General features: G+C 50.4%; 9 protein-coding genes across 9 annotated transcripts; 6 read left to right on the forward strand and 3 right to left on the reverse strand.

The window, feature by feature from the left end:
- Nucleotides 1-313: 313 nt before the first annotated feature.
- N7458_011618 (DUF2293 domain-containing protein) lies at nt 314-3,469 on the reverse strand (the record flags this gene model as incomplete). Its single annotated transcript, XM_056915000.1, has 5 exons — nt 314-443; nt 524-2,727; nt 2,807-3,097; nt 3,157-3,276; nt 3,335-3,469. The coding sequence occupies 5 exons, from the start codon at nt 3,467-3,469 to the stop codon at nt 314-316; spliced, it is 2,880 nt and encodes a 959-aa protein (XP_056759754.1).
- Nucleotides 3,470-3,922: 453 nt separating this feature from the next.
- N7458_011619 (uncharacterized protein) lies at nt 3,923-4,408 on the forward strand (the record flags this gene model as incomplete). The annotated part of the gene is made up of 2 exons (XM_056915001.1): nt 3,923-4,227; nt 4,294-4,408. 2 exons carry the CDS (start codon nt 3,923-3,925, stop codon nt 4,406-4,408), a joined length of 420 nt encoding a protein of 139 aa, XP_056759755.1.
- A 734-nt stretch (nt 4,409-5,142) lies between these two features.
- Nucleotides 5,143-7,462, forward strand: N7458_011620 (RING finger and CHY zinc finger domain-containing protein; the record flags this gene model as incomplete). Its single annotated transcript, XM_056915002.1, has 3 exons — nt 5,143-6,399; nt 6,456-6,820; nt 6,871-7,462. 3 exons carry the CDS (start codon nt 5,143-5,145, stop codon nt 7,460-7,462), a joined length of 2,214 nt encoding a protein of 737 aa, XP_056759756.1.
- A 946-nt stretch (nt 7,463-8,408) lies between these two features.
- On the reverse strand, nt 8,409-10,403 carry N7458_011621 (uncharacterized protein; the record flags this gene model as incomplete). Its single annotated transcript, XM_056915003.1, has 9 exons — nt 8,409-8,693; nt 8,754-8,882; nt 8,934-9,305; nt 9,360-9,746; nt 9,799-9,817; nt 9,882-9,938; nt 9,990-10,083; nt 10,146-10,309; nt 10,366-10,403. The coding sequence occupies 9 exons, from the start codon at nt 10,401-10,403 to the stop codon at nt 8,409-8,411; spliced, it is 1,545 nt and encodes a 514-aa protein (XP_056759757.1).
- A 622-nt stretch (nt 10,404-11,025) lies between these two features.
- Nucleotides 11,026-13,233, forward strand: N7458_011622 (glycoside hydrolase family 127 protein; the record flags this gene model as incomplete). The annotated part of the gene is made up of 5 exons (XM_056915004.1): nt 11,026-11,432; nt 11,493-12,177; nt 12,227-12,652; nt 12,709-12,930; nt 12,985-13,233. 5 exons carry the CDS (start codon nt 11,026-11,028, stop codon nt 13,231-13,233), a joined length of 1,989 nt encoding a protein of 662 aa, XP_056759758.1.
- A 1,201-nt stretch (nt 13,234-14,434) lies between these two features.
- N7458_011623 (uncharacterized protein) lies at nt 14,435-14,695 on the forward strand (the record flags this gene model as incomplete). The annotated part of the gene is made up of 1 exon (XM_056915005.1): nt 14,435-14,695. One exon carries the CDS (start codon nt 14,435-14,437, stop codon nt 14,693-14,695), a length of 261 nt encoding a protein of 86 aa, XP_056759759.1.
- Nucleotides 14,696-15,660: 965 nt separating this feature from the next.
- Nucleotides 15,661-18,600, forward strand: N7458_011624 (IQ calmodulin-binding motif domain protein; the record flags this gene model as incomplete). The annotated part of the gene is made up of 1 exon (XM_056915006.1): nt 15,661-18,600. One exon carries the CDS (start codon nt 15,661-15,663, stop codon nt 18,598-18,600), a length of 2,940 nt encoding a protein of 979 aa, XP_056759760.1.
- A 456-nt stretch (nt 18,601-19,056) lies between these two features.
- On the forward strand, nt 19,057-20,385 carry cia1 (iron-sulfur cluster assembly protein CIA1; the record flags this gene model as incomplete). The annotated part of the gene is made up of 1 exon (XM_056915007.1): nt 19,057-20,385. The coding sequence occupies one exon, from the start codon at nt 19,057-19,059 to the stop codon at nt 20,383-20,385; it is 1,329 nt and encodes a 442-aa protein (XP_056759761.1).
- A 580-nt stretch (nt 20,386-20,965) lies between these two features.
- N7458_011626 (uncharacterized protein) lies at nt 20,966-22,381 on the reverse strand (the record flags this gene model as incomplete). The annotated part of the gene is made up of 3 exons (XM_056915008.1): nt 20,966-20,986; nt 21,051-21,773; nt 21,938-22,381. The coding sequence occupies 3 exons, from the start codon at nt 22,379-22,381 to the stop codon at nt 20,966-20,968; spliced, it is 1,188 nt and encodes a 395-aa protein (XP_056759762.1).
- Between the last annotated feature and the right edge of the window lie 1,058 nt (nt 22,382-23,439).

Here is a 23,439-nt window from a genome sequence, read left to right on the forward strand (position 1 = left end):
AATATACCTTTCGCATTCCTACATTAAATCCTATCAACCTTTTTGAGGACATTTCAGAATTTGTCTAGCCATATCGAACATACCCTGATATCTACAAATTTCGACCAGGAATATACAAAGAGAGTATATAGTTTGGTATTAACATGCCGAAGATGAAGGCATGAACTTGGCATCCTATAAGAATCATGATCGCAGGCACTCTAACAAGAATGGGCATATGGGTATCATAGACAAATGCGTGCGTGACAAATGCATCAATCCTAATCCGGGAACTCTCAAAACGCCCTGGAAACAAGTCCTCTTGCTCTCTTCGTTAATCGACAATCACAATGGGCCGTCCATCCGGGACGGGATAGTGCGACGGTGGCTGCGACTCGACTCGTTGCACATAGATGGGGCGATTTTGCTCGACCATTTGAAACGACCGCGGGTCATGGATGCGTCTGCGATGATGTTAGTCCCAGCAGGGCCAGTTAAAAGACTAGAAGTGTGAGCATGAGACAACAGTCCCGCAAGGGCTTACCGCGGCGCGCCAAGCCCACTACCTGGGCGTCTGTCACGAGAAGCACCGCTGGGTTTACTATGAAGTTCACGCGGGCTGGACCCGGCGTTGGGATGACGAGGGCCCTGGTCGTGAGAAGCTAATGCCACCCGTGGACTTCGAGGATGACGGGTTTCTGTCGGGCCCTGAAGGTGAGAAAGATCTTGAGGGGCATGAAGGTCAGAAATCCTTGTTCGTGCCGGTTGGCCACGATCCTCTTCCACATGCGGGAGTGGTTGATGTCTCGACCGCGGGAGATAGTATTCCACTGGCACGGGGCGAGCCTCTCGGTAATCAACGTGACGAACAAAGTCATCGGCGTACAGCTTCCCGTTGGAGGGAGCAGAATGGACCACGGTGTGATCGGCATCAGTACGAGATCTCCAAAGAGGCGCTCGTTGTTCTTCGAGCGTGGTAGGCCGCGCACGGTCCAAATGGGGACTACGATCACCATAGTAAGCAGGACGGACATCCGCGTAAGAAACACCTGCTGGTGGCCCAATGGTGCGATCACTAGAGGGAATAATGCCGTTGTAACCAGGAAGGCTTGTCTGTGTATGAATGGAAACTGGCCTATAGGGCTCGGCCATACGCGTCCGATCTAGAGGGGGCCTGGCACTCAAGCTGACCTGAGATGGAACCAAAGGGGCGGGATTTCTCTGCCGTGGGTGTCCTATAGCTAGAGGTTGTTCTGCAGGTGGGGGAAAATCACGACGGAGATAGGTCCTATCCTGCAAATGAGGCTCTGGCTGGATAATCTCATCACGGCGGTATAGCCTTCGCGGTTCCTCCGGAATTGGATTTCCAATAGGTCTTGGGTTCCAGTCATTGAGGCGTGGGTTTACAGCGCCCGCAGCATGGTGCGAAAGTCGTCTCCTCTTGCAGTTTTGATCCTCTGAGCTGCCTGGGGCCACAGCATGGGCATGCCGCGAGGTCTCACCCTTGGAATGGCCTGGAGTTACGGAACGAAGCGACATCCTGTTGGTCATGTGTACTAAGCGGCCATCGGCCCAGCGCTTATCGGCGAGGCCAGGAGGCTCCATCAGTTCAATTGAAGGTATTGGATCCTCACGACTTGGTCCAGTCCTGGGATGAAGAGGACCGGCAAGATCAGGCCGGGGTCCAAACAGGCTCTCCCTATTTGAGTGAAGCTCCTGCGGCCCGCTCACAAACACGGGCGCGTCTGCTTCATTGAGTGATAAGGGAATCCTCTCCAAACGAGTATGGGAACTTGTGTTCGGGTAGGACATACCCTGGGAGTAGCCAGGATTAGCAGTGTGGTAGCTTCTCGCACCCAAATGACGAGATTCATGTGGTTTCTGTGTGGTTAGTGGTGGTAGAAGTGGTCGCCCACTGGATTCATACTGGGCAATCACCGGCTGGGGTTCCAGAAGCGGACGTCTTTCTTGAGGACCTACATGGCTCTTCCCGGATGGAGGACCCGTTGCTGGGATGGCAAGCGACCGCTGCCCTGAATTGTCAACGTAGACAGGGCGTGACAAAATTTTGGGAACAGTCTCCATGGAGGGGATTGTGATGTCTCGACGTCTAGGAGGATCTGGCATATCCTGGACAACAACAGGGCGTTTCCCATACCGTGGACTCTGCTTGTCACTGGAGGTGGCACCCCCAATTGGAGCCTGTACAGTAGAATTGGCTTCGGCTCGATACCTATTCAGTGCGCGATTCCAGGCTTGATATCTGTTGAATCCACGTCGGTTGATGGCATTCTGGGCGGGCACCCTGGTGACAATCCGGAATCCAGACGCGGCTTCCTCAGATTGCTCTCGCAATGGATCCTGGGTTGTAACATGCACGGTGCTGATCGGTTGAGTTTGGATCTCATGGGTCCCGCCATTTTTAGAGAAAATCTCCACGCTGCGATCCCTAGAGCCTGCTGGTACAAGCCCTTCTTCTTCTGTTTCACTGTCATCATCATCGTCGGATATAACGATAACCTCGCGGAAGACATCCTCCAGAGCTGTCTGTCCATTTTCATCATCTCCACGCCATGCAATGACTTTGGCCAATGTCACTTGCTCCACGTCCGATCTAGCTTCATGAAATGATTTCTGTTTCAAAAGGCGATCATAATCAGTGTAGAGGTGACGAATGTGCGCCACTACTGCCAGTTGTGCTCTGCGAGCCAAAGGCAACTCGGATGCGGTGCCGACTTTCCGTTGACCCTGACACCGTAGATATAGATATCAGGTACCTCCGATCTTTCTCATCCATTCGCCTCATGTAATTTCGCAGTGGACTTACCTTTTGAAAAGCCGTCTTGATAATTTGATTCAGATCGTTGTCGGGAATGTTGGGAAACAAGTCTCTGATTGCATCTCTTGCCTCGGTGTTGATTGTAATCTGGTCAACCTCGGAGTTCGATGGGGGACTCTCTTGTAGAGTGCCAAGTGTGTGGAAGGGCACTGCTTTCCCGGCACTCGTAAGGTATAGACCCAGCTCTGAGCAAGCCGCCGCGACAACTGTGCTTGGGAAATGATACCCTATCCTATGGACATGTTGCGAAAGGTTATGTGTACCCATATGAGGTGTTGTCTGGTCTAGTTGAGCAACATGCGGGAAGAGAGCCCAGACAAAAGGCGTTTATATCTTACCGAGACCGCGTAGACTTGAAGTCCATCTTTTCGACACCGCTCCTTGCACGAGGTGGTCAGGAGCGGGTTGCCCGCTGGGATGAATGTATACCCAGTCGGCGCCTGAGCTTCGAAACAGATCTATTGTCGCCTGTTTAGAGATCGTTCCAACAAATAAAACCGATCCTTAAACACATACCACGCTCCGCAGCTTTTTCTTCTCTTGAGTGACCGTCTCCATGATCACCTTATGCTTGCGAGCTCGCCTCTGGACAGCGCGAGTGGGCGCGCGCCGAGCCGAAGCTGCCATAGCCCTTCTTACGACCCGGGCCATTTCTTCTCAAGTCGGCTTTGGACGCAGCCTGGCAACAAGTTCACTTCAACTCATGTTTTATAGATCGTCGCGGGTGACTCGAGGGAGTGCAAGTCGAGAAGAGGAGCGTAGACTCGCAGGGACGGGCGGTCAGTTCATACAACTGGGGTTGGGGTTGGGTTTCACTGGGTACTCAGGGTACTCAGGGTTCGTGACAGGCGCGAAACAAATGGAGATGCCCGGCACGTTGCAGAAGAACACGTCTTATTAGCTACTGGAGCCAGGTCGACAGAAGTTGAGCAAAGCACGAACACTGCAGGTTCTCATCCCAAGCAAGTGGGGGAAAATGCGAAGACGAAGCGATTGCGGCCCAAAGTCACCTGTCCCGAAGGAGACTAGCGTTGCCTGAGGCCGACGAAAGTGAAGCTCCAGCCAACGCGGAACGAACCAGACAAATCAAGCTACAACTCCACTATGAGCGCTTGTCAGATCAGACCGCTGGTCAACCAGCAAGAAGTCGTTCATGCATATCGCCATCTTTACCGACAAGGCTTAAAGGCCATCAGATATGCGACTCCCAGCCGGCATGTTCTTCGAACCACCTTGAGGACGGCCTTTCGAGCATCTCCACCCGCGGAATTCAACCCGTTGAGAATCGCAAATACCCTCCGCTTTCTCGAACGTGCGGCCGACATGACGGGTCTGGAACACCGGATTCTCAAGAACTTGCTATTATCTCGGTATTGGGAACTGCCGCAGATTGCCAAAGAGAGTCGCATGTAAGTTGCCCATCACACCCTGCCCAGCACGGAAGTGGAGATGAATATCGCTGACTTGCGAATTAGTCTACGAAGCCTGGGACTTGGCAACGCAGAGCACCAACTGCGGAAAAGTGCCTACGACCAACTCAACTTGACAGTGGAGCGTCTGAATGAGAGCCTAGGGACGTGTCTGAAGTGAAGGGGACCCTTGCAGTTAAGAGACGGTGGCATGATGCCCATCTGATTCGCCGCACTACCGATTTAATCCTACGTTGGGCCTCTGTACCTCCATTTGGGCAGACATTGAGAGGGATAGACCCACGAGGCAGCTTTCCGGAATGGGAGACGAGCATCAATTTCTCCCTTCCTCTGCAATCCGGCCGCCTTACCACCGTCGAGTTTGGATCCCCGAGAGACTACTGGGGCTGACCGTCTGTCCTAGGCAGATTATGATCCTACTACCGCCCTCTGTCGCATTGCACCACTCACCACGAATCAAGTGGAGAAAGACTGCCTCTGATGTATAGTCCATATCATATCTGCCACCTCCTAGATGTCTTTGCTACCAAGCAGTTCGCTCCATAGAGCCAAGGAGGTGCAATCAGATTGGGTGCAGTCTGCTGCAGGTCTGTGAATTGTGATGGGATGGCCGAGTCAAAAGTAGAATGTTCAATATCCGGAGGAGCTTCATATATTACCTAATTTGGAGATCAATCTTACAAAACCCTAAAGATTCTGTAGGATCGCGTAAATCGCATGGAAATTTGGTTGGGCTCATACTTCCAAAGGCCATGGCGGGGCATGTGATGATGATGATTCAGCAGCCCGACGTCACATGCCTCCAACCTCCGCGCCTTAACTGTCTCCTTCACTGCAAAGAAAGAGGCTGAAGGTGATTGCGATTGTATTCAATCTGATTCGCCTCAGCCCTTCATGAGCAGCTTCATCACCTCGCTGCTAATTGAGCTCGGGTTCCGCACACCATTTCCCCGCACATTCCAGCCTCGAGGCCAACCGGTGGCCTCGCCGAACGAACCGACAAACCCCCACTCGAACCAGAACGGTGATTTGACGGGTCTCGATATTGGTAAAGACTCTGTGGTACTAGCGCGGACCAGCGGAGATGCAGGATCTTTACCTGTGCCTCCCTTCTTTGCAACCTTACCGAAAGAGATGGATGGCCGAACGCCAGAGCCGGAAGGCACACGACCAGGGTCTCGTCATGGCCCGGTTGCCGATAGCCAAACTATACCGGTGACCAACGCCCTACCAACTGGCCCTGTGCAGAACGATATCAGCGTACTTTCAGCGGCCTTGGAGGGTCAACGATCCCAGCTGAATGAGATACCGGCGGACCAGACGCGGCCATCGGGCACAGATTTAGGACTGAGACTGGATGGTGTTGGGCGATCGCCAAGCGGTATATTGAACGTTGATGAGCTCGGCCAGATGTCCCTGCCGGCGGATGATGGAATGGGTTGGTTAAGGAAGAAGATTCATGCCATCCGGGATCTGGACCTCAATAATAACGAGAAAGCCCGCATGGTCCACGAATTGATGACAGAGAGCTACAACTCTTCTCGAAACTTACCGCCAGCCTTTCCATCAATGCTGTCTCCAATGCTGAGTTCCCCGTGTATAAACCATCCGGCTAGTTCTCCCGCTCCGGAGATGAAACAGCTCTCAGACCCAACACCAATGAGCCCCACATTTACATCGTCGATCCCGCAATATGAGATACAATTCTCACTTACCCCCAGCGATTTACAACCGACGTATGTTCCAAAAGTTGAGCCTGAATCACCAATGGCTGAAGTTGTCGATGCTGCCGATGATGATCCGGATACGGAAGAGTGCGACGAAGCCATCTTGGGCTGCCAGCACTATCAACGGAATGTCAAGTTGCAGTGCTATATTTGTAAAAAATGGTACACGTGTCGGTTTTGCCATGATGCAGTCGAGGACCATCCTCTCATTCGCCGGGATACGGAGAACATGTTGTGTATGCTGTGCGGCCATGCTCAGCCTGCAGCACAAAATTGCAGACACTGCGACGAGCAGACTGCTCAATACTACTGCGATATTTGCAAGCTTTGGGACAATGACAGTAAGAAGAGCATATATCACTGTTACGACTGTGGAATTTGTCGAATTGGCCAAGGACTTGGCAAGGACTTCTTCCACTGCAAGGTACGTTCCAACCATACATTCCCTGAGATACATTCACGGGTGCTGACGATACGCAGACATGCTCCGTCTGCTTGCCCATCTCAATCGAAGACACTCATAGATGTATCGAACGGTCAACTCAGTGCGATTGCCCCATTTGCGGAGATTACATGTTTACATCACCAGAGACAGTGGTCGTAATGCGATGCGGCCACAGTCTTCATCACAAATGTCTCTCGGAGTACTCAAAGACATCATTCCGCTGTCCTATCTGCAGCAAGACCATCACGAACATGGAGTCAACTTTCAGAAATCTAGATCGCACGATCGAAAGCCAACCGATGCCCGCTGAGTTCAAAGACACTAAAGGTCTCATATATTGTAATGATTGTGGAGCCAAATCTGTTGTCAAATACCACTGGTTGGGCCTGAAATGTGATCTGTAAGTGACAAATGAGATTTAATGACGAAGCAGAGCACTGACATACGCAGGTGTGAATCGTATAATACCGCTCAACTTCGGGTCCTGCAGGGAGGGGACATATCCGAGGTGCTTGAGGAGGAAGGTGTTGGAGAGATTACATCTCGACCGCGTGCAGCGTTCCTGAACCCGGACGGCGAGCCTGCAACCTCATTGGCAGCACTGCATCTTAACACGAATCCTGCTTCTTCACGCTTGAGCGCTCCGATATCTGCCGGCACGGGCGATGACAGGCGCTTTGTGTCTTACAATATGACTCATGGGCGTGCTATCTCCCCAGTGGTAAGCAATTACTTTGGGTTACCCTCTGAGCGTGAATCGGAGAAGCCGTCGTCGTTGCCTTTCTTCGGTAGCGCATCCCGGGCTGAGGGTGAGACGGAATATGGTGCACTGAACTTCCTGAGCAAAAAGCTTCGAGATAGATATGGATTCCTCGCTGGTGATACGGCAGCCGCCGAGACTGCCTCGACAGTTGATGAGGATGACGACGATGAAGACGACAACGAGGAATCGACGGACTCTTCAGACACAAACGAGGAAGATAACGAAGAGGACGACGACGATGACGGCGGGGAATACATTGATCTTTTCGGCCATCGATGAGCTCGTGCCCTCTTTTCTAAAACCCGAATGGACTGTCTACAGCTTTCCAGTTCGACATGTCATGCCTCCGAATACATGTGCCCAGTCGAAATCCTTTGATAATTTCGACCACTGCGATCTATTCGCAGACACCTTTGCCACTCTCGGGTCCTAGCCGTCGCTCTCTCATGCCGAGCGATTTGGTCCGCACAATGCGACTCGCATCATCCCCATGCTTGGGGCTTGACTTCAAGTTAGGTTCCTAAACAAAACGCCTTTCAAAGTCAAGCGGGGTATGAGAGTATGAACTCTCTACTCTAGACCTCACAAGTCTCCTTGTCCGAGACCAGGAGTGACACAGCTACACATGGCGGCGAAGGGTTCTTCGTGTGTTCCTCCAAATATGCATTTTGGCGACATCTTGGCAACATTACACCCATGATGACTTCTCCATGCCATTTAAGCTCACCAACGGCTGAATGGCAAAAGTTGGACATTTGGGTCCGTTACTTTGCATTAGAAAAGCCGGTCTTAGTAACCTGGCGCCTACATACCTCTTATTTACAAGCGTTAGCATTACGGCGAAATGGAAAATATCTTTCTGGACATCACCTAGCACCCATCACTACCGAGACGACGCTCGAAAAGCCAGAGATAGCATGCTGATCATTCATAGTAAGCCTCCCAAAAGAGGCCGATAAATGCCATCCGAGAAAATAAATACTTTCTTCCACAACCATCCCCTCATAATCTTTTAGTCCTGATCTCTGAATCGAGGCTGGTAGAGATCTTCTTACTGTTTGACGAGCGCGGATATGAGCGTCCATGTTGATAGCCTCGTAAACATTGCATCTTGTTCACCGAGATCTTTTCTAAGGAATGGGCTCTACTTCTAAGAGACCAATGATGCAGCCTCACATCTTATGCAGAACATGAGTAATCACAGTGATCTAAATTGTAAATACCTTCAGTTTTCTCGCGGTAATGTACTGGATGCGACCCTGCTTTTTGGTTTGGAAGCCTGTTCATACTCAGACCGCAGATCTCGGGGCTCCGAGACAAGTCCCTGAGACGTATTCTCCACATGCGTGCTAGGGGCCTTCTCTTCCTCCTTCACCATGGCCATGGCCTCGCGCTTCTCAGAGCTTCCATCGATCTCACCTTCCTCGACGAAATCAAGACCTCCAAAAATCTTGTCCATCCGTTCAAGAGAGACGCCCTTTGTCTCTGGAAGGATAAAGTAGACAGATATCTTTGCAATGAGTCAGTCATCTCAATTCAGAAAAAAAGAAGCTGAGTTTTTTGGACTTACTCCGGCGGCGACATTCAGGGCGAAGAGTAACCAGTAGCTATGACCTCCCACTTTGGCATTGAAGGATGGCCAGGATTGTGTCAACAGGATAAGCCAGGAAGTTTGACCAAGCATCGAAAGTCCAAAGCCCTGGGATTATTAGTACACAGTTAATCGGAATTTTGTGGCGACACTTCTTACCTTGTCTCGAACATGCCGAGGAAAGATTTCAGAGACAACTGCAGCGGCAATGGGACCATTGGACCAGCAGTACGTGAGACCAACTATGAACAGCATCGCAACTTCCACGATAGCGGCGGCTTTGTTTGAGTTCGTAGGGAACGCAGTGCAAAGACAGGACATGATCAAAAGAGCCAGCGACTGGATGGCAAAACCAGCTAGGAGGAGGCCCCTTCGTCCGAATCTTTCCACGGTGAATGTGTCCACCAGAACAATAAGTAGCTGTAAGACAGACTGGATGCCGTTGATGGCTAGCGCCTGGGAGCCAGAGTCCCATCCAAGACTTTGGTAGAAAAGCGTCGCATACATGGTAAGAGAAGCAATACCACCACACTATATGGAATTATGTTAGAAAAATCTATAATTGAAGACTTCCTAGTGACGCACCTGTTGAAGACCGGCAGCATAGAAGCCAAACGCCAAACGTTTCCGCATACTTGGATCCTTGAACAACCCAATATACCCAGGATCATATCGCCGACGGAACTCATAAGAGGCAACTAGTTCATGGAACTCAGCCCGAATACGCTCGTCAGTTGGAGCCCCAGATCGGACGCGGCTGAGCATATGCAGCGATTTCTCTGGCGTTTCAGGATACCAAAATGAGACAAAGATGAACGCTAGGCCGATAGGGATCTGAACGGTGTTGGATACCCGCCATGCAATGTTGTACGGGGACTTATGGAATGACATTCTGTAACCGGTCCAAAAAGCGATGAGTGTGCCTAGTTGGTAGCCGAACTGGGAGACGGTGCCGACGAAACTTCCTCGTAGCTTTGTGGGTGCACATTCGGCGACTTAGAGATTAGTCGCGATATACACACACCCGAATCAATCCTAAACCACTGTAGAAAGTCAGAGTTGGTCTCATGGCTGATGTGACCGAGGGGTGAAGCTGAAAGAACTTACGTCAAGAGTCGACCTAGAATCAAGACGCCAAAGTTGTTCAGAATAACTTCCACAATCCTAAATTTCTATCAGTCATGTCTCAGGAGATTTAAGGGCCAGAATGCGTACACTCCGATGATCATGATGCAGATGGAAATTCGTAATGCCCACAAGCGCCCAAGCCAACCTGCCAATGATCCTCCTAACCAAAGCTGGGCAACACCTAATGAGGAGATATAATCAGTTACTATATAGTTCGTACCTTACAATTGCCCCTTCACTTACCAGTCATGGCCCAAGGAATAGTGGCCACCAATCCAGACTTGCTCGCAGTAATCCCATAGTAATCGATAAACTGTTTGTCGGCCAAAATGACCGTCATAATACCAGCATCATAGCCATTAAAGCAGGCTGAAAATACCATGCCATAGAGCAACAATGCCGCAAAACTCAAGGGAGTGTCAGTGAAAGGCGATTCCGAGGCTCGAGATGGTTGAAAACTTACCGGTCATCTTTGGGAAGACACTTTTCGACGAGGCCCATTATAAACCCAGAAATGAGTACAGTCGCAAGAAGCAGCAACCTGCAAATGCATTTCTCTTGTGCGTGCAACCACTTTGGCCAGTATATATGAACCCTCAAGGCTCAAGTGAAGCCTCGGAAGCCCCACATTTGAGGTAGTGGGAGGTCCGGAAGCCTGATCTTGAAGCTTAGATCTCCAGATACTCAGGAGCTAATCGTTGCCACATGCAGGGTCTCGGCGCTTTGCCGTTCAAGCTAGTCCAGGTTGAAGAAACTTTATCCCATCTACTGTCGTCCATGTTTTTTGACTATCAAAGCCGTTTAAGCATGTTTTGTGCCTTTCACCCCGCCGGAGCCACTCCGCCGGAGTGTTCGACCCTTCGGGCATCCCACAGGACATCCCGCTTCGGGGACCGCATTAACACAATGAGTAGAGAGCTCTCAACGATTTCCTTCTTAACTCGTAGGGAAGCCGGAACGTGTGGGATACTGTTCGCTCAATCTCCGATTTTATGGGAGTTCGGGACGGGAGAATCCCCGATCCCCGGTAATGCTATAAGGGTCACAATCTGCTCGATAGATTTAGAAAGTACACTCGCATATCCGAAACTCTTATCCTGGAGTCGAAGCATTGGGATCAGCCATGGAATATCCTCAGGAGAGCTTTGTCGCCACGGCCTTTGCGCCAGGGTCATTTTGGGCGCGTCGACGTGAAGTCGTCCGAAAACAGACCCTGAGGCACCAGCTGAAGATGCTCAAGGACACTGGCCGCTATGATGCTTTCAAGCTGAAGTGGCATCCAAGTTATGATGATCCTCCCACCGTCTATCCAGTTCCTAATCATCAATTCTGGGACTCTGATGTGGCCAAGTGGATCGAAGGAGCCTGTTACTTGCTGATGGACTCCTTTGATTCTGAGATCGATGCGGCAGTCAAAGAGCTAGTGCAGATGATTCGAGGGGCACAGCAACCAGATGGATATTTGAATATTCATTACACTGTTGTGGAGCCAGAAAAAAGGTTTACTAACTTGCGAGATATGCACGAGTTGTAGGTAATTCCTTATGCGCTACCATGCACTCAAGTTCTGCTAAGTGACTCTTTGTCTAGATACAATGCAGGCCATCTCATCGAAGCTGCCCTTGCTCATCATCTTTATTACAAGAACGATGACCTGTTGGCACCACTTTGTAAATATGTAGATCTTTTCGTGGCCACTTTCGGAGACCAGGATGGCCAGCTGCCTGGGTACCCAGGTCACCCAGAGATTGAGCTTGCTCTGCTTCGCTTGTACAAGGTCACACAGAATCCCAATCATCTGAAATTGGCGCAATTCTTCGTTGAGGAAAGAGGCAATCAGCAAGGTGGGAAAGAGAAAAGCCATTACTACGACGTGGAAGCGAAGGCCAGGGGTGAAAACGAGCATGAACTTCCCATGAGCTATCCCGCTGCAAGAAGCTACTGGTATCAGCAAGCCCATGTGCCAATTGCTGAACAGCAGACCATAGAGGGGCATTCTGTTCGAGCCATGTATCTCCTCACAGCAGTCGCCGATCTCGTTCGAATCCACCAACCTACGAGTGAGACCGGAACGAAGTTCTTACCCGCCCTCCATAGACTATGGTCGAACATGGTGGAGAAGAAGACTTATGTCACTGGCGGAATCGGTGCTATGAAGAAGTGGGAAGGGTTTGGTATCGACTATTTCTTACCTCAAGGCTCTGATGAAGGCGGCTGCTATGCAGAGACATGTGCAGCTATTGGCGTTATGATGCTGGCCGAGCGTTTATTACGTGTAGGTTTTATCTCCTATTATAGGATGGTGGCTACTAACAATTTATCAGATTGACTTGAACGGCCAATACGCCGATATCATGGAGCTGTGCATGTACAATGCTGTTCTTACTGGGATGAGTCTAAACGGAAAAGCATTCACCTATGTGAACCAGTTGGCCTCCTCAGATTCAGATCTGTCGGAACGATATGAGTGGTTTGAGTGTGCCTGCTGCCCCCCCAATGTCACTCGCACTTTGGGTTTCCTTGGAGGATATTTCTGGTATCACACCATAAGCCAACAGAGTGCCGTTGTGAATGTGCATATGTATACTTCAGCCACTTTGAGTCTCAAGGTCTCCAACTCAACGGTGACGGTCACTCAAAAGACAGACTGGCCATGGAATGGAGATGTGGAATTTGAAACTCACACCGATGGACCGCCGGTTGATCTTGAGCTACGTCTAAGGATTCCGGGCTGGGCAACGTCATGGGAGGTAAATAGAGCCCAAGACTTGTCTATGGCTCCAGAAACTAATCACATTTGAGTCAGATCGCTCCTCGCCCCGAAAATCTCAAAGTCGAAAACGGCTATCTGATTCTAAACGCTAAGTGGCTAAAACAAAATCCCAAGTTCCGCCTAGCTTGCCCGATGAAGCCTCGGTTCGTTCGCCCGAATCCTCTGACTATGCAGCCCGTGGCATATGTTATGCGCGGTCCAATTGTCTATTGTGTCGAGGATATTGATCACCCCTGGGAACACCAGCATTTCAAGGTTTGAGTCAAGCGACAACACATGCAATTAGGAAGCATTCTGACATGACAATAGCGTACAATCCTTGATCTGAACGCAATTTTAAAGGAGGAGCCGCAATCCGAGCCAGACTCTTACATCGCCATTGTGGCCGAGAATGGTTCGAAGTGCGAACTCGATACGTCGGCCTGGGATGGTCAAATCGTGACGGAGCCTGAGAATCAAGTTTCCAAGGGCTCGAAGGACCTCAAATTTATTCCTTACTATTTGAGAGCGAATCGTGGTGGGAAGGGTCAGATGAGGGTCGGTCTGCGCGTGCTCTGAAACAGCGAATGTATTTAGTGAAGTGCTAGCCAGAACACTCCAGCATGTGTCTTTATATGCAACGATTCAATCAGAAATCTAGATTTAAATGAATTGTTGCGATGTAAGCAGTTTCCTGTAGACTTACTTGGAAACGAGACTTGGTCTAAGGTTCCAGGGTTCCAAGGTTCCAAGGTTTCTAATTCTTGCTTATACTCAAGTCGTTAATGTGAGCCCGGGTTCTTCTAGGTATTTGTTATTGCTGCTCTGAAGAGTGTTCTTTGTAATAGCTATTTGAGAATCATGTGGACAGGCCCGACTGTGCCTCCAAGAAATAGCATGTCGCTATTCGCGAATCTCGAGGAGATTTCGAACAAAGAAACCCAATTCGACTTCGCCTATTTAATACTTGCTGCCTCTGGAAAACAATCACGACTTGAAATATTCACTTGAAGGACTCAACGCACGACATCTCTAAGTTGCTAAACAACCTGTTCTTCTAGAAAACTACAGAACATGAGAGTATCGAGTGAGTGCGTTACCCGTGAAGGTGTACTTGTGGAAGATATTAACTACTTCAGGTGTCATTATGAGGTTAGAAACACTGTCAAACTACGCCTCAAAAATCCATTCAATGGTTACTAAGTGAAAGCAAAAATTGTGCAAGTTTTCAAGCCGTTCACCCTTCCTGCGTAATGGTGGTTCGGCTAGACCACCCTGAGCTTGCATCTGAAGGCGACGTGGTACTGAAGCTTTTTGACCGACGTTTTGCCACTCAACTTAGAGAGAATGAGCTCATCTGTCCTTGGACTGTTCCTGTTGAAAATGAGTTTCACCGCTTCTTAGGAGATGATGGTGCTTCCAAATTCCTCGCTGCTCTTGACGCTGACGACGAGATGATGTCTCCAGATTGGCAGACGTGGGATACTGCTAAAAACGAAGCATACATTAGCCACCAAGCTAAAAGACTCTGTGATACAGAAGTTAAAGTTTACAATTCTCTCAAGGACATACAAGGGGTGGTTATTCCACGATTGATTACGTGCGTCACAATATCCGGATCGGCCTCGGCGCAGTCTACCATGATCAGTCAGTATACCCATGTCCCAGGGATTGTTTTACAATATGTTAAGGGGTTTTCATTGGCCTATATTGGAAAAAAAAAGCCCCGAGAGAGACCTGACAGAGCATCTGCGAGGATGCCATTCGAACTATCTGCTTCATGGGCGATCGAGGCATCCTCAATGAGGGTGCCAAACCAGGGAATTTTATGGTGAACCAGGTTTCAGACCATGTATTTAAGCTCCTCATGATTGATTTTGCACAATGCAAGTTTCGCAAAGATTTCAAGGACGAAGAAGAATGGAGGGAGTGGCAGGCCTACCACGATGAAGAGAGGGCAATCGGACGTGTGATGGAGAGATATCTAGAAGAAGGATTTGTTTACCCAGCAGACTCCTTACAGCAAGAAGCTGAGTGCTGATTTCCAAAGGGATGACTGAATTTTGCAACTTTGCGTCCTTGACTCCCTCGAGTCTTGTCAGGCGAGGGCGGTCCTTGCTGCAGGATCGCACATGACCAATAAGTATCAGGCGCTGTGATACTGGCATAGAGGCTGAAGTCAGGAGACCGAGAGTGTCTTAGCTTGTTCTCTGCAATAATATTTCGTTCTATGAATGGTATGCTATAGTTTCCGCTTGCAGCTATTATGTAAATGTTTTCAGCCAGGCCGCCAGGTGTGCGCTTATAGTTCCGGGTCAGGCATATTTACAACGAACGGACGGGATGATACTACAATTGAACCGGGAAGGGTTGGTATGACTAACCATTTAACCAAAACGTTAACTAAGCGAGTAACTTCTGCTGCATAATAATCTACTGAAATTTTATATTGCAAATCCCATATTAGGCTTAGAAGTAAAACTGCTGGCGCCCCGAGACGGTGAAGTGCCATCCCAAGAATCACGGCCGCGGCTTAGCTAAGCCGCGTTGACGTCTTTCTGCTTGCGGCCATGCGATTCCATCGGATCAGCAATCAGCAATCGGGAACAGCTCAGGCCTGCCCGGTTTCGTGGATGGGCAAGGCAGATTATACCGTTCATTCTCTTCTACACTTCTTCTCTCCTTTTCTCTCTTTCCAACATGGAATGAATCCTCTCCTTTATTCTGAAACGAAGCACGGATCCCTCCGCAACCCCAGCCGCTGCCCTGCCATGAGCATGCTCCCCCGTCTCTAGTTTCAGGCTTCCAGATTGCTCGCCTCCTCATCTGAGATCATAACTCTATAAAGAACGCGATCTTGACCAGGTTGGTCCGAAACTGCCCTTCGTCCCGAGTTCACGGCCTCGTCTAATCGCTTATCAAGCCCAGACCTTCCCCGCCGCGTTCCTCCCACGGCTTCCCCTGCAGTGTGTCGCTCTCGTCTCGTCTTTCGCCTCGGACTCGACGATGATGCGTCGCAACTCAGATATCGAGATTCAACTCCCCGATGTGGGACCAACTCCCCTTTCTCCGGACTCCGCGACTGAACCTGACGTGGAAATGACATCCGAGGAGCCCGCACCTCCGCTGACTCTCCCGCCGCACATCGCCGCTCGCTTCTACCGCCGAAACAGCAAGGTCCGGCGCTCCTCTGCCGCCTCGTCGCGACGTAGCTCCGTTTCATCGCTACACTCGCATCACTCCAACGCGTCTTCAAATGGCTCCACGAGCGCAGATCATATTGCCCAACACCTCCGGCGCACCTCCATCCTCGAAACCCGCAAAGCCCGACTAGCCGATCGTGCACTTCACGCCGAGAAGGTGCGGCTGCGCGCCGCCCTGGCTAAGGCAGCGACGAGAAACCTCCATAGCGAAGAGCGCGCTTTGGCAGCGCAACAAGCTAGGGAGCGTCTACTGGCTGATATCGCGGCCAAGTGCGAGGACCAAGTCAAGCGAGCCAAGAAGAAGGCCGAGGATCAGCGGGAGAAACAGGCCGCGGAGCACGCACGTCTCCGGCTTGAAATGGCTGAGAAATTTGCAGAGGCAGAGAAGCGACGGGTGCTTTACCAGCAAACCCATCGGCGCCAGCGTACAAGCAGCTTGCCAGCTGCCGAGGAGAAGAAAATGGCACGAGCAGTCACCAAGTCTCTAACCCAGGACGCTGCGGCTCGAAAGATCCAGCGAGTCTGGAGGACGCATCATGCAAAGGCGGTGATGCTAGAATTCCGCTCATTAAATTTGTCAGTCAACCAAGTACGTGAAATGCCTTTTGAGAAGGTGGGAGCACTTCTCTCCAAAAAGGCCGTGCTGGATACTATGACCAAGGTTCTCCGCCTATGCGGTCTGCAGGACATGGAAGGTGGGGCGATGGGCGAGCGAGGCGCAGTGCGCACCTTTCTCAGCAGCTATCTGATCGTCACACATCCGACTGAGGTTTTGAGCGGCGACGGAGAACAGGAGCAGGACCTAATCACCAAGGCGCGTGAGCTTCTGGCCGCGTTTGATCAAGTTACTGCGTTGCTTTCGTCCGGTTGTTGCTCACCAACCGTGATAACCGCGGATCTCCAGTCTTTGTGCGAATCGCATAATGTGTTTTTCTCAGCGTTCCATGCATGGAAGTCTCACGACTCGACCGTTTTGATTGAAATCATGCTTGCGCAATTTGCTGAATTGGAACTTATTTGGCAGACAGTCAAAGATGACGAAGCCGGTGGTGCGGCTGATGATTATCGCCAAGGTATTCGGCAGAACCAGATCCTCCTCCTGGCCCGGCTCAAGCGGCTTGCAGGCTCGAATAAAGCCATGGAGATGATCAGACAGTCTCTCAGGAAAGCCAAGCGAGAGAAGAAACGCTCTGCTTCGAAGCAGGCTATTCCTCGTTCTACCGAGGTAGCGGCAGCTTCCCCGACGGATGCTCTGACCGAGAGCGTCACCTCTCACATCAGCGAGTCCTTTAACAATGTGGATGCTGCTGTTCTCCAAGAGCTGGATAAGCAGCGTGCGTCTCCACACGAACGATTTACGAAGGTTCTTACGGCCCTCCCTGAGAATCGTGCTTTGGTACACGAGCTTCTCCTTAACAAAGAATACAAGATAGAAGAGGCATTATACACGGATCCTAGACGGCAAATTATGGAGCATATGTGCGAACAAATGAGACGAGATGTGGAATCAGGGCATGGCACTGAATGGACCGTTGCCATGGCCACTGTGATTCAAGATCGTTTACTACGCTCACTTCGACCCGGCAATTCCCTTTACGTCCTTATTAGCGAAGTTCTTGACCCGAAACTGGTCGAGAGCCAGTGCAAGGCGGGCTCATTCTCTTATGAGAACTTCTTCGACTTTATGAATAATATTCTCCCTCGCCTCTGCGCACCATATCGCGACCCCGTCGTCAAAGCATTTGCCGAGGATACCTCTGGCGATGCCATCGATCGACTGGCGAGGTTGATGGGCATAATCGACCTATTGTCGCTGGACCACACGAATTTTATGATCCAGGTAGCCGCGCCGCAACTTATTCAGGAGGCGCCAGGCTATGAGCAGCGAACCTTTGACAAGGGTGTTATGGATGGAACGATCACACTTGGAAAGACCCGACGTTTCTGGCGCACGAACCGGAAGATTATTGTCGACGAAATGAAGAAGCGAGACCCGGAGAATATCCAGGGAGAGCCTCGGCCGCCTGCGTCGCGAGTATATGCACACGGTCTTGTGGACTTGGTGCTGAGCAATGCTATCGTATCTGAGGATCTGATTCCGGAAACGCTCGCACTTGATCAGCAGCGACTGGAGCGCCTACATGCGAAAGCGTTCCAGATCGTGGCGACGGCGTCCATCTTGCTGACAGCCAAGAATTTGCTGAAGCGGGATGCGCGATCTCAGTGGAAGCCGGAGGCTGACCGGATTCTGTCTCTGAACTTCAACGAAATCAGCGCCGAACGTGTGCACTCGATTCTCGAGTCGACGCATCCTATGCCTTCCGCTGCAAGTGCCCAGCTTGCAGCAACAATCAGACGAGTACTTGCACCCGTCGCTACTGCAAGCTCTTCCGCCGCATCTCAGCCTGCTGTGCAGGTTCATACGGATGCATCTTCCGAGACCCTCACGGTCGAGTCTGCCTCCAACAGACCTTCTGCGCTGAGCTTCTCAGACCCGGTGGCTAAGCTCATTCTGTCCCGTCTGCGGAGTCACGTTCTCTCCCGTCTGAGTGCGTCAAGTGCCTCCGAGCGAGTTCGGGCCACCACGACTGCAAGTCAAAGCCTTGCTGCGGCTGGCATGCCAGAATTTGTCAGTGAAGTCGGCAAGTTGGTCGATGAGCTGGAGAAAGTGCGGGAGGTAGACTGGCTCTGCCACAACAGCGTGTATGAGCGTCTGTGCGACGAAAGTGTTCCCCCACAGTGAAAGGCATTCCGAGGGCGTACTAATTATATCATTATAACATGACCCGTTTTCTGTTCGTTCTTTCGTACCATCGCAATTACATTTGGCTTGTTTTGCTTGGGAGGCTTGCAACATGGGCAGATTGGCAGGACTGGCTTTGGTTTGGAATGGGAAAGGATGAATTGCTTATAATTTGAGAGTATGACATGACATTCCAGGAGTTTGGACTAATGCAACGAAGTCAATTTGAAATGAATGTTCTATTTCCATATCAATTATATTCCACTCTCCGATGATAGGCAGTGGATAGTTAGTTAGGACGATACTATAACTAAGCATATCCGCTATCTTATCAGACAACCTTGCAATCCACCCCACATCCACATTCCTTAACCCGACCACCCTCACCTCAAATTTCCCCCTCCTCCACCATCTCGAGCAGGGGAAAATACGTCCTGTATCGCAACTGTCCTCGCCATGGCCAAGCCAAACCTTACCCTCCTCTCAGACCTCACACCACCCTCCCTGGAACGAGCATGGCTCACAGCCCCGCACCCCACCCTACCCATCGTCGCAACTTGCAGCTCCGACAAGACCGTGCGAGTATACTCGCTCACGAACTTCAAGCTCCTCTCCACAATCACAGGCGGACACAAGCGCAGCGTACGTACCGCCGCCTGGAAGCCCCACGTGCAAGGTGAAAGCGTGCTCGCGACTGGCTCCTTCGACGCTACTGTCGGCGTCTGGCGGCGGTGGGATAGCTATGGGCGTGCGGAAGGTGGCGGCGTGGGGTGGGGAGGTAACGGCACCAATGCCGATACTGATGGCGACCCCAATGGCCCTGCAGTGGATAATGGCGAGGAAGACGAAGAATGGCGATTTGCGGTGCTGTTGGATGGGCATGACAGCGAGGTCAAGTCAGTCTCGTGGTCTGCCTCGGGAATGCTGTTGGCGACGTGCGCGCGGGACAAGTCAATCTGGATCTGGGAGGACTTGGATGATGGTGACAATAACTTTGAGACGGTGGCGGTGATGCAAGAGCATGGCGGTGATGTGAAGTGTGTTGCGTGGCATCCTGCGGAAGAGTGTCTTGCGAGCGGTGGCTACGATGATACAATTCGAATCTGGCGTGAGGACTTGGACGATTGGGGCCAAGTGGCGTGCATCAAGGGGCACGGGGGCACGGTGTGGTTCCTAGACTGGGAGAGCGTGGATAATATTCCCTCGACATCTACCTCTTCACCAGAGGAGAGCGCGGAGCTTGTGAGCCAATGGCGCGAGCAGCGTGCATTGTCTGGACCACGTCTGATTACTTGCTCGGATGACCGAACTGTTCGTATCTGGCGCCGATTGCCGAAAGAAAGCACAACCGCAGGCCTGAACTCGTCTGCAGCGACTGGCATCCCGAGTATCATTCGGCCCACTGGGACGGATGAGACGTGGGAGGAAGATACGGTGCTGCCGCATGCACACGAGCTGGCAGTGTACGCCGTGGCTTGGAGTCGGCGAAGCGGACTTGTCGCGTCTGTGGGGGCTGATGGGCGGATTGTGCTGTATAAGGAACGACTTGTCAAGCCGACGGCGACTGATGCAGATGCTATGGATACCGAGACTACGGAGAAGCGGTCTGTCAAGACGGAATGGTCTATTCTTGCGGTGGTGGATGGTGCGCATGGCATCTATGAGATCAACCACGCTGCTTGGGCGAAGCGCGCGGATCGGGGGTCTACGGAAGGCCAGGAGGAAGAGGTTTTGGTGACGTCTGCAGACGATGGGAGTGTGAAGGTGTGGACGCTGCAGTGGTGAAGTATGTCTTTGGTCGAGGGGATCAGGGAATGTGATTTCTTACAGGACTGAGCTTGATTGTACATGTATACAGTTAGCAAGCTAAAAACATGTACATTTCTGGAATATAGCTAGAATTCTTATTTACAAAATGCATACATTGATGATCTCAATGAAGAGTCCGAAATAGACGTTCTGGTATACCACAACAAATACATAGGGGTCCCATATACTTGAAACCTCATGGAGACGTTCAAGTTCGTCTCATCAGTCACTTTTTGGAAGGAAAATCCAGGAATCTTGCCTGAGCTATCAGAAAGACGTTCTAAAGAGATTCAGAAAGAAAAGATCTTTAAAGGAAACGAAAATTAAGGCGTTTAGCTGAATATTTTCTAGGCCTCTAGATTCCGACTTTTGAACTGCCACTGCACAAGAATAGAGCAATCTCTCTAGGCGTACGTCTTCCCCAATTCGAGTGGTGCAGCTTCATCAGTAGTAAAAGTAGCATGTCCAATAGCGGAATCCGTCTCATCAGGACGTACAACTCCTCCCCACTTCAACGTCTTCTGCGCAAGATCTGGAGTAGAACCCCCTCGAGCATCTACAGGCTGACAAGCAGCAGCTATACTGGCGCTGCAGCATCCAGCCAATGCAATGCCCTTCGGAAATTTCATCAACACACATACCATAACCAGAACAAAACAAATAGCCCCGTTGACTGGAACAGCATGCCTCATTGTAGGAATAAAACCGTATAGGAAAACCATAGTTTCCCTCGGAGGCGCATTGATGAGATACCTCGTCCGGAATTGACTCTGGCCGAAAACAATCATTTCTGATACTAACCAGTGCGCAATCGTCATTGCTATCATAGTTGGAATCCCCCATTTATACGGCACGGAGAGAAAATAAGTCGATCGTTGTTCTGTGTCCGGCGCTGGAGAAGTCACTCTGAGACCCTTGGGAGGCTTTCCGGACTCGGTCGAGTATCCGCACCATTCATTCATGACCAGGATAGTACTCAGGATATTGTTTAATCCAAGGTAGATGTATGACATCAGAAGTTGCGGGATATTGGCGACCAGCATCGATGGTAGAGTTCCGCTATGATTTGACAGGGAGAGGTCGATGGGTGAGGAGAACAGAGTCGTATTTCGTAGATTGATCTTCCCACCCACGAGAAAGGCAATCAACGTCATACCTGAAGCCCATGAGAATGTGAACATCCACCATTGTCGTTGGTCTACAGCGGTGACCCAGCGTCGACGGCCACCTTGCCAGATATCAGTCGAGGTAAAATCCAAACGACCAGACCACCTTGATGACCGTTTGAACCAGAATATCTGATACTCTGCTCTCGAGGCCAGACATGCGTAGCGTGTGTGGATGTCTGGTGTATTGATGAAAGACTGGATTGCATCCCCGATTGTGCATAGCGAGTATCTCTCTTGGTAACGTGCAGTGTCAAGAGGAAACAGACAGCTTTAACAGTAACGCAGAGAATAACCAAGATTAAGAACAATGGAGCAATACTGGCTTTACAATTCTTGGATGCTGGAGATGCATAACAGACACGAATCGGAGCACCACCTTGATCACCTAGATCCGCTTGAGTAGGACTGCAATGGCTGCTGTCACCGCAAGCTTTGTTTGGACCACAAAACCCGTCAACGCCGGCTATCGAGCTCAAATCAAAAGCTGCCAGCACGGACAAATGACTACCGAGGAAAGAGGCATCATCAAGGATAGCAGGATCTTTGGGAACCCAGTCCAAAGGATCAATCACCCAAAGAACATTCCGCACATGCCCAGCTTCCATGTACTCGTAATAACAAGACTCGGCATTCAGAGTTTCGAGTCCACCATCTTGCACTTCCTGCTGCAACTCACTCACAATATTCAAATACCCCTGTGGATTCGCCATACCCCCGAGAGAACTAACAGGAGGAATCGTCCACGCAGCCCCCTGTGTGAAATTCCGAAAAACCGTCACAGCAGCAAATTCCTTCACAATCATCGATTGAAAAACAACCGAGTTTCAGATCATATGCAAAGGAAAAGAACTCGCAGCAAGGACATGCCAAAGCAACACTTTCCATTTAGACACGAAGAACAAATTGCGGATACTGGGTATACCGATATCGAGGGCCTTGTGCTGGGAATGCGCGATGTCGATTTCTTTCCTTGTGGGTGAATTTAGGCATTGTATGCTGAAGTTACTGGATGCCAGCAGTGTGGTACTTAGTATGTTCACAATCAGGTGTGGACCGGTCGTCAAGACTTTGGCACGCTTGCAGCTGCCCATGTAGAAGGTGATTTGATCGCCATCTAGTGAATATTTGGCGTACATCACTGTGAGAGTGATAATGTTGACAATTAAGATCAATATGGCAGCAAGGGCATCGCTTGCAACTTTGTACCTCCACGCTTCCTGTGCCAATCGCTCGATAGGCTGTTTTGCTGCTGTTTCGTTTGTGTTTTGCTCTTCGAGTTGGTTGCGCAGACTTTGACTTGTCTTCCGTCATGTCCGAATCGTAAGCGTATTAGATTTTTTGATTAACAAGTGAAAAGTACAAGAGAGAAAAACAAGCTTGCCAAATGGCTTTCATGGAAGTAGACCTGTACAAGTTGACATATAGATTTAGCGCGATTCTTAAACCTGAGTTGGGCGCCTTACGCGATGCAGGAAGTAAGGAGTTGCTATGCAATTCAGCCTCGGATACAGCCCCTAGTATTTAGTTAATGCTCTCGAGACATGTATTGCACATCAATACCACTTTCAAGGTGTCAGTTCCACTCAGTCAATTCTGATTTGGTACAATGCAGGACAATCTTAAGGTTGGGCCGTCCCAGAAAGAAAGGATTTACATACCAAAGAAGCAAAGCCAAACAGCAGGTGTTCCTTGCAAGGCGTAAGATGTACATGGTCATTTCATCAGGATCGAAGCAGAACCAATGACTGAATATATTTAGTCTATGAAGGATGCTTGACGTACACGCCCATATACAAATGCACGCAATCAAACCGAAAAAAGAAATAAAGCTGTCCAAAGAACGAGGGAATCAGGAACCAAA

The sequence above is a fragment of the Penicillium daleae genome, assembly GCF_028827525.1.
Source record: "Penicillium daleae strain IBT 16125 chromosome Unknown utg000009l_segment0_segment0, whole genome shotgun sequence".
In the NCBI taxonomy this organism is placed as follows: domain Eukaryota; kingdom Fungi; phylum Ascomycota; class Eurotiomycetes; order Eurotiales; family Aspergillaceae; genus Penicillium; species Penicillium daleae.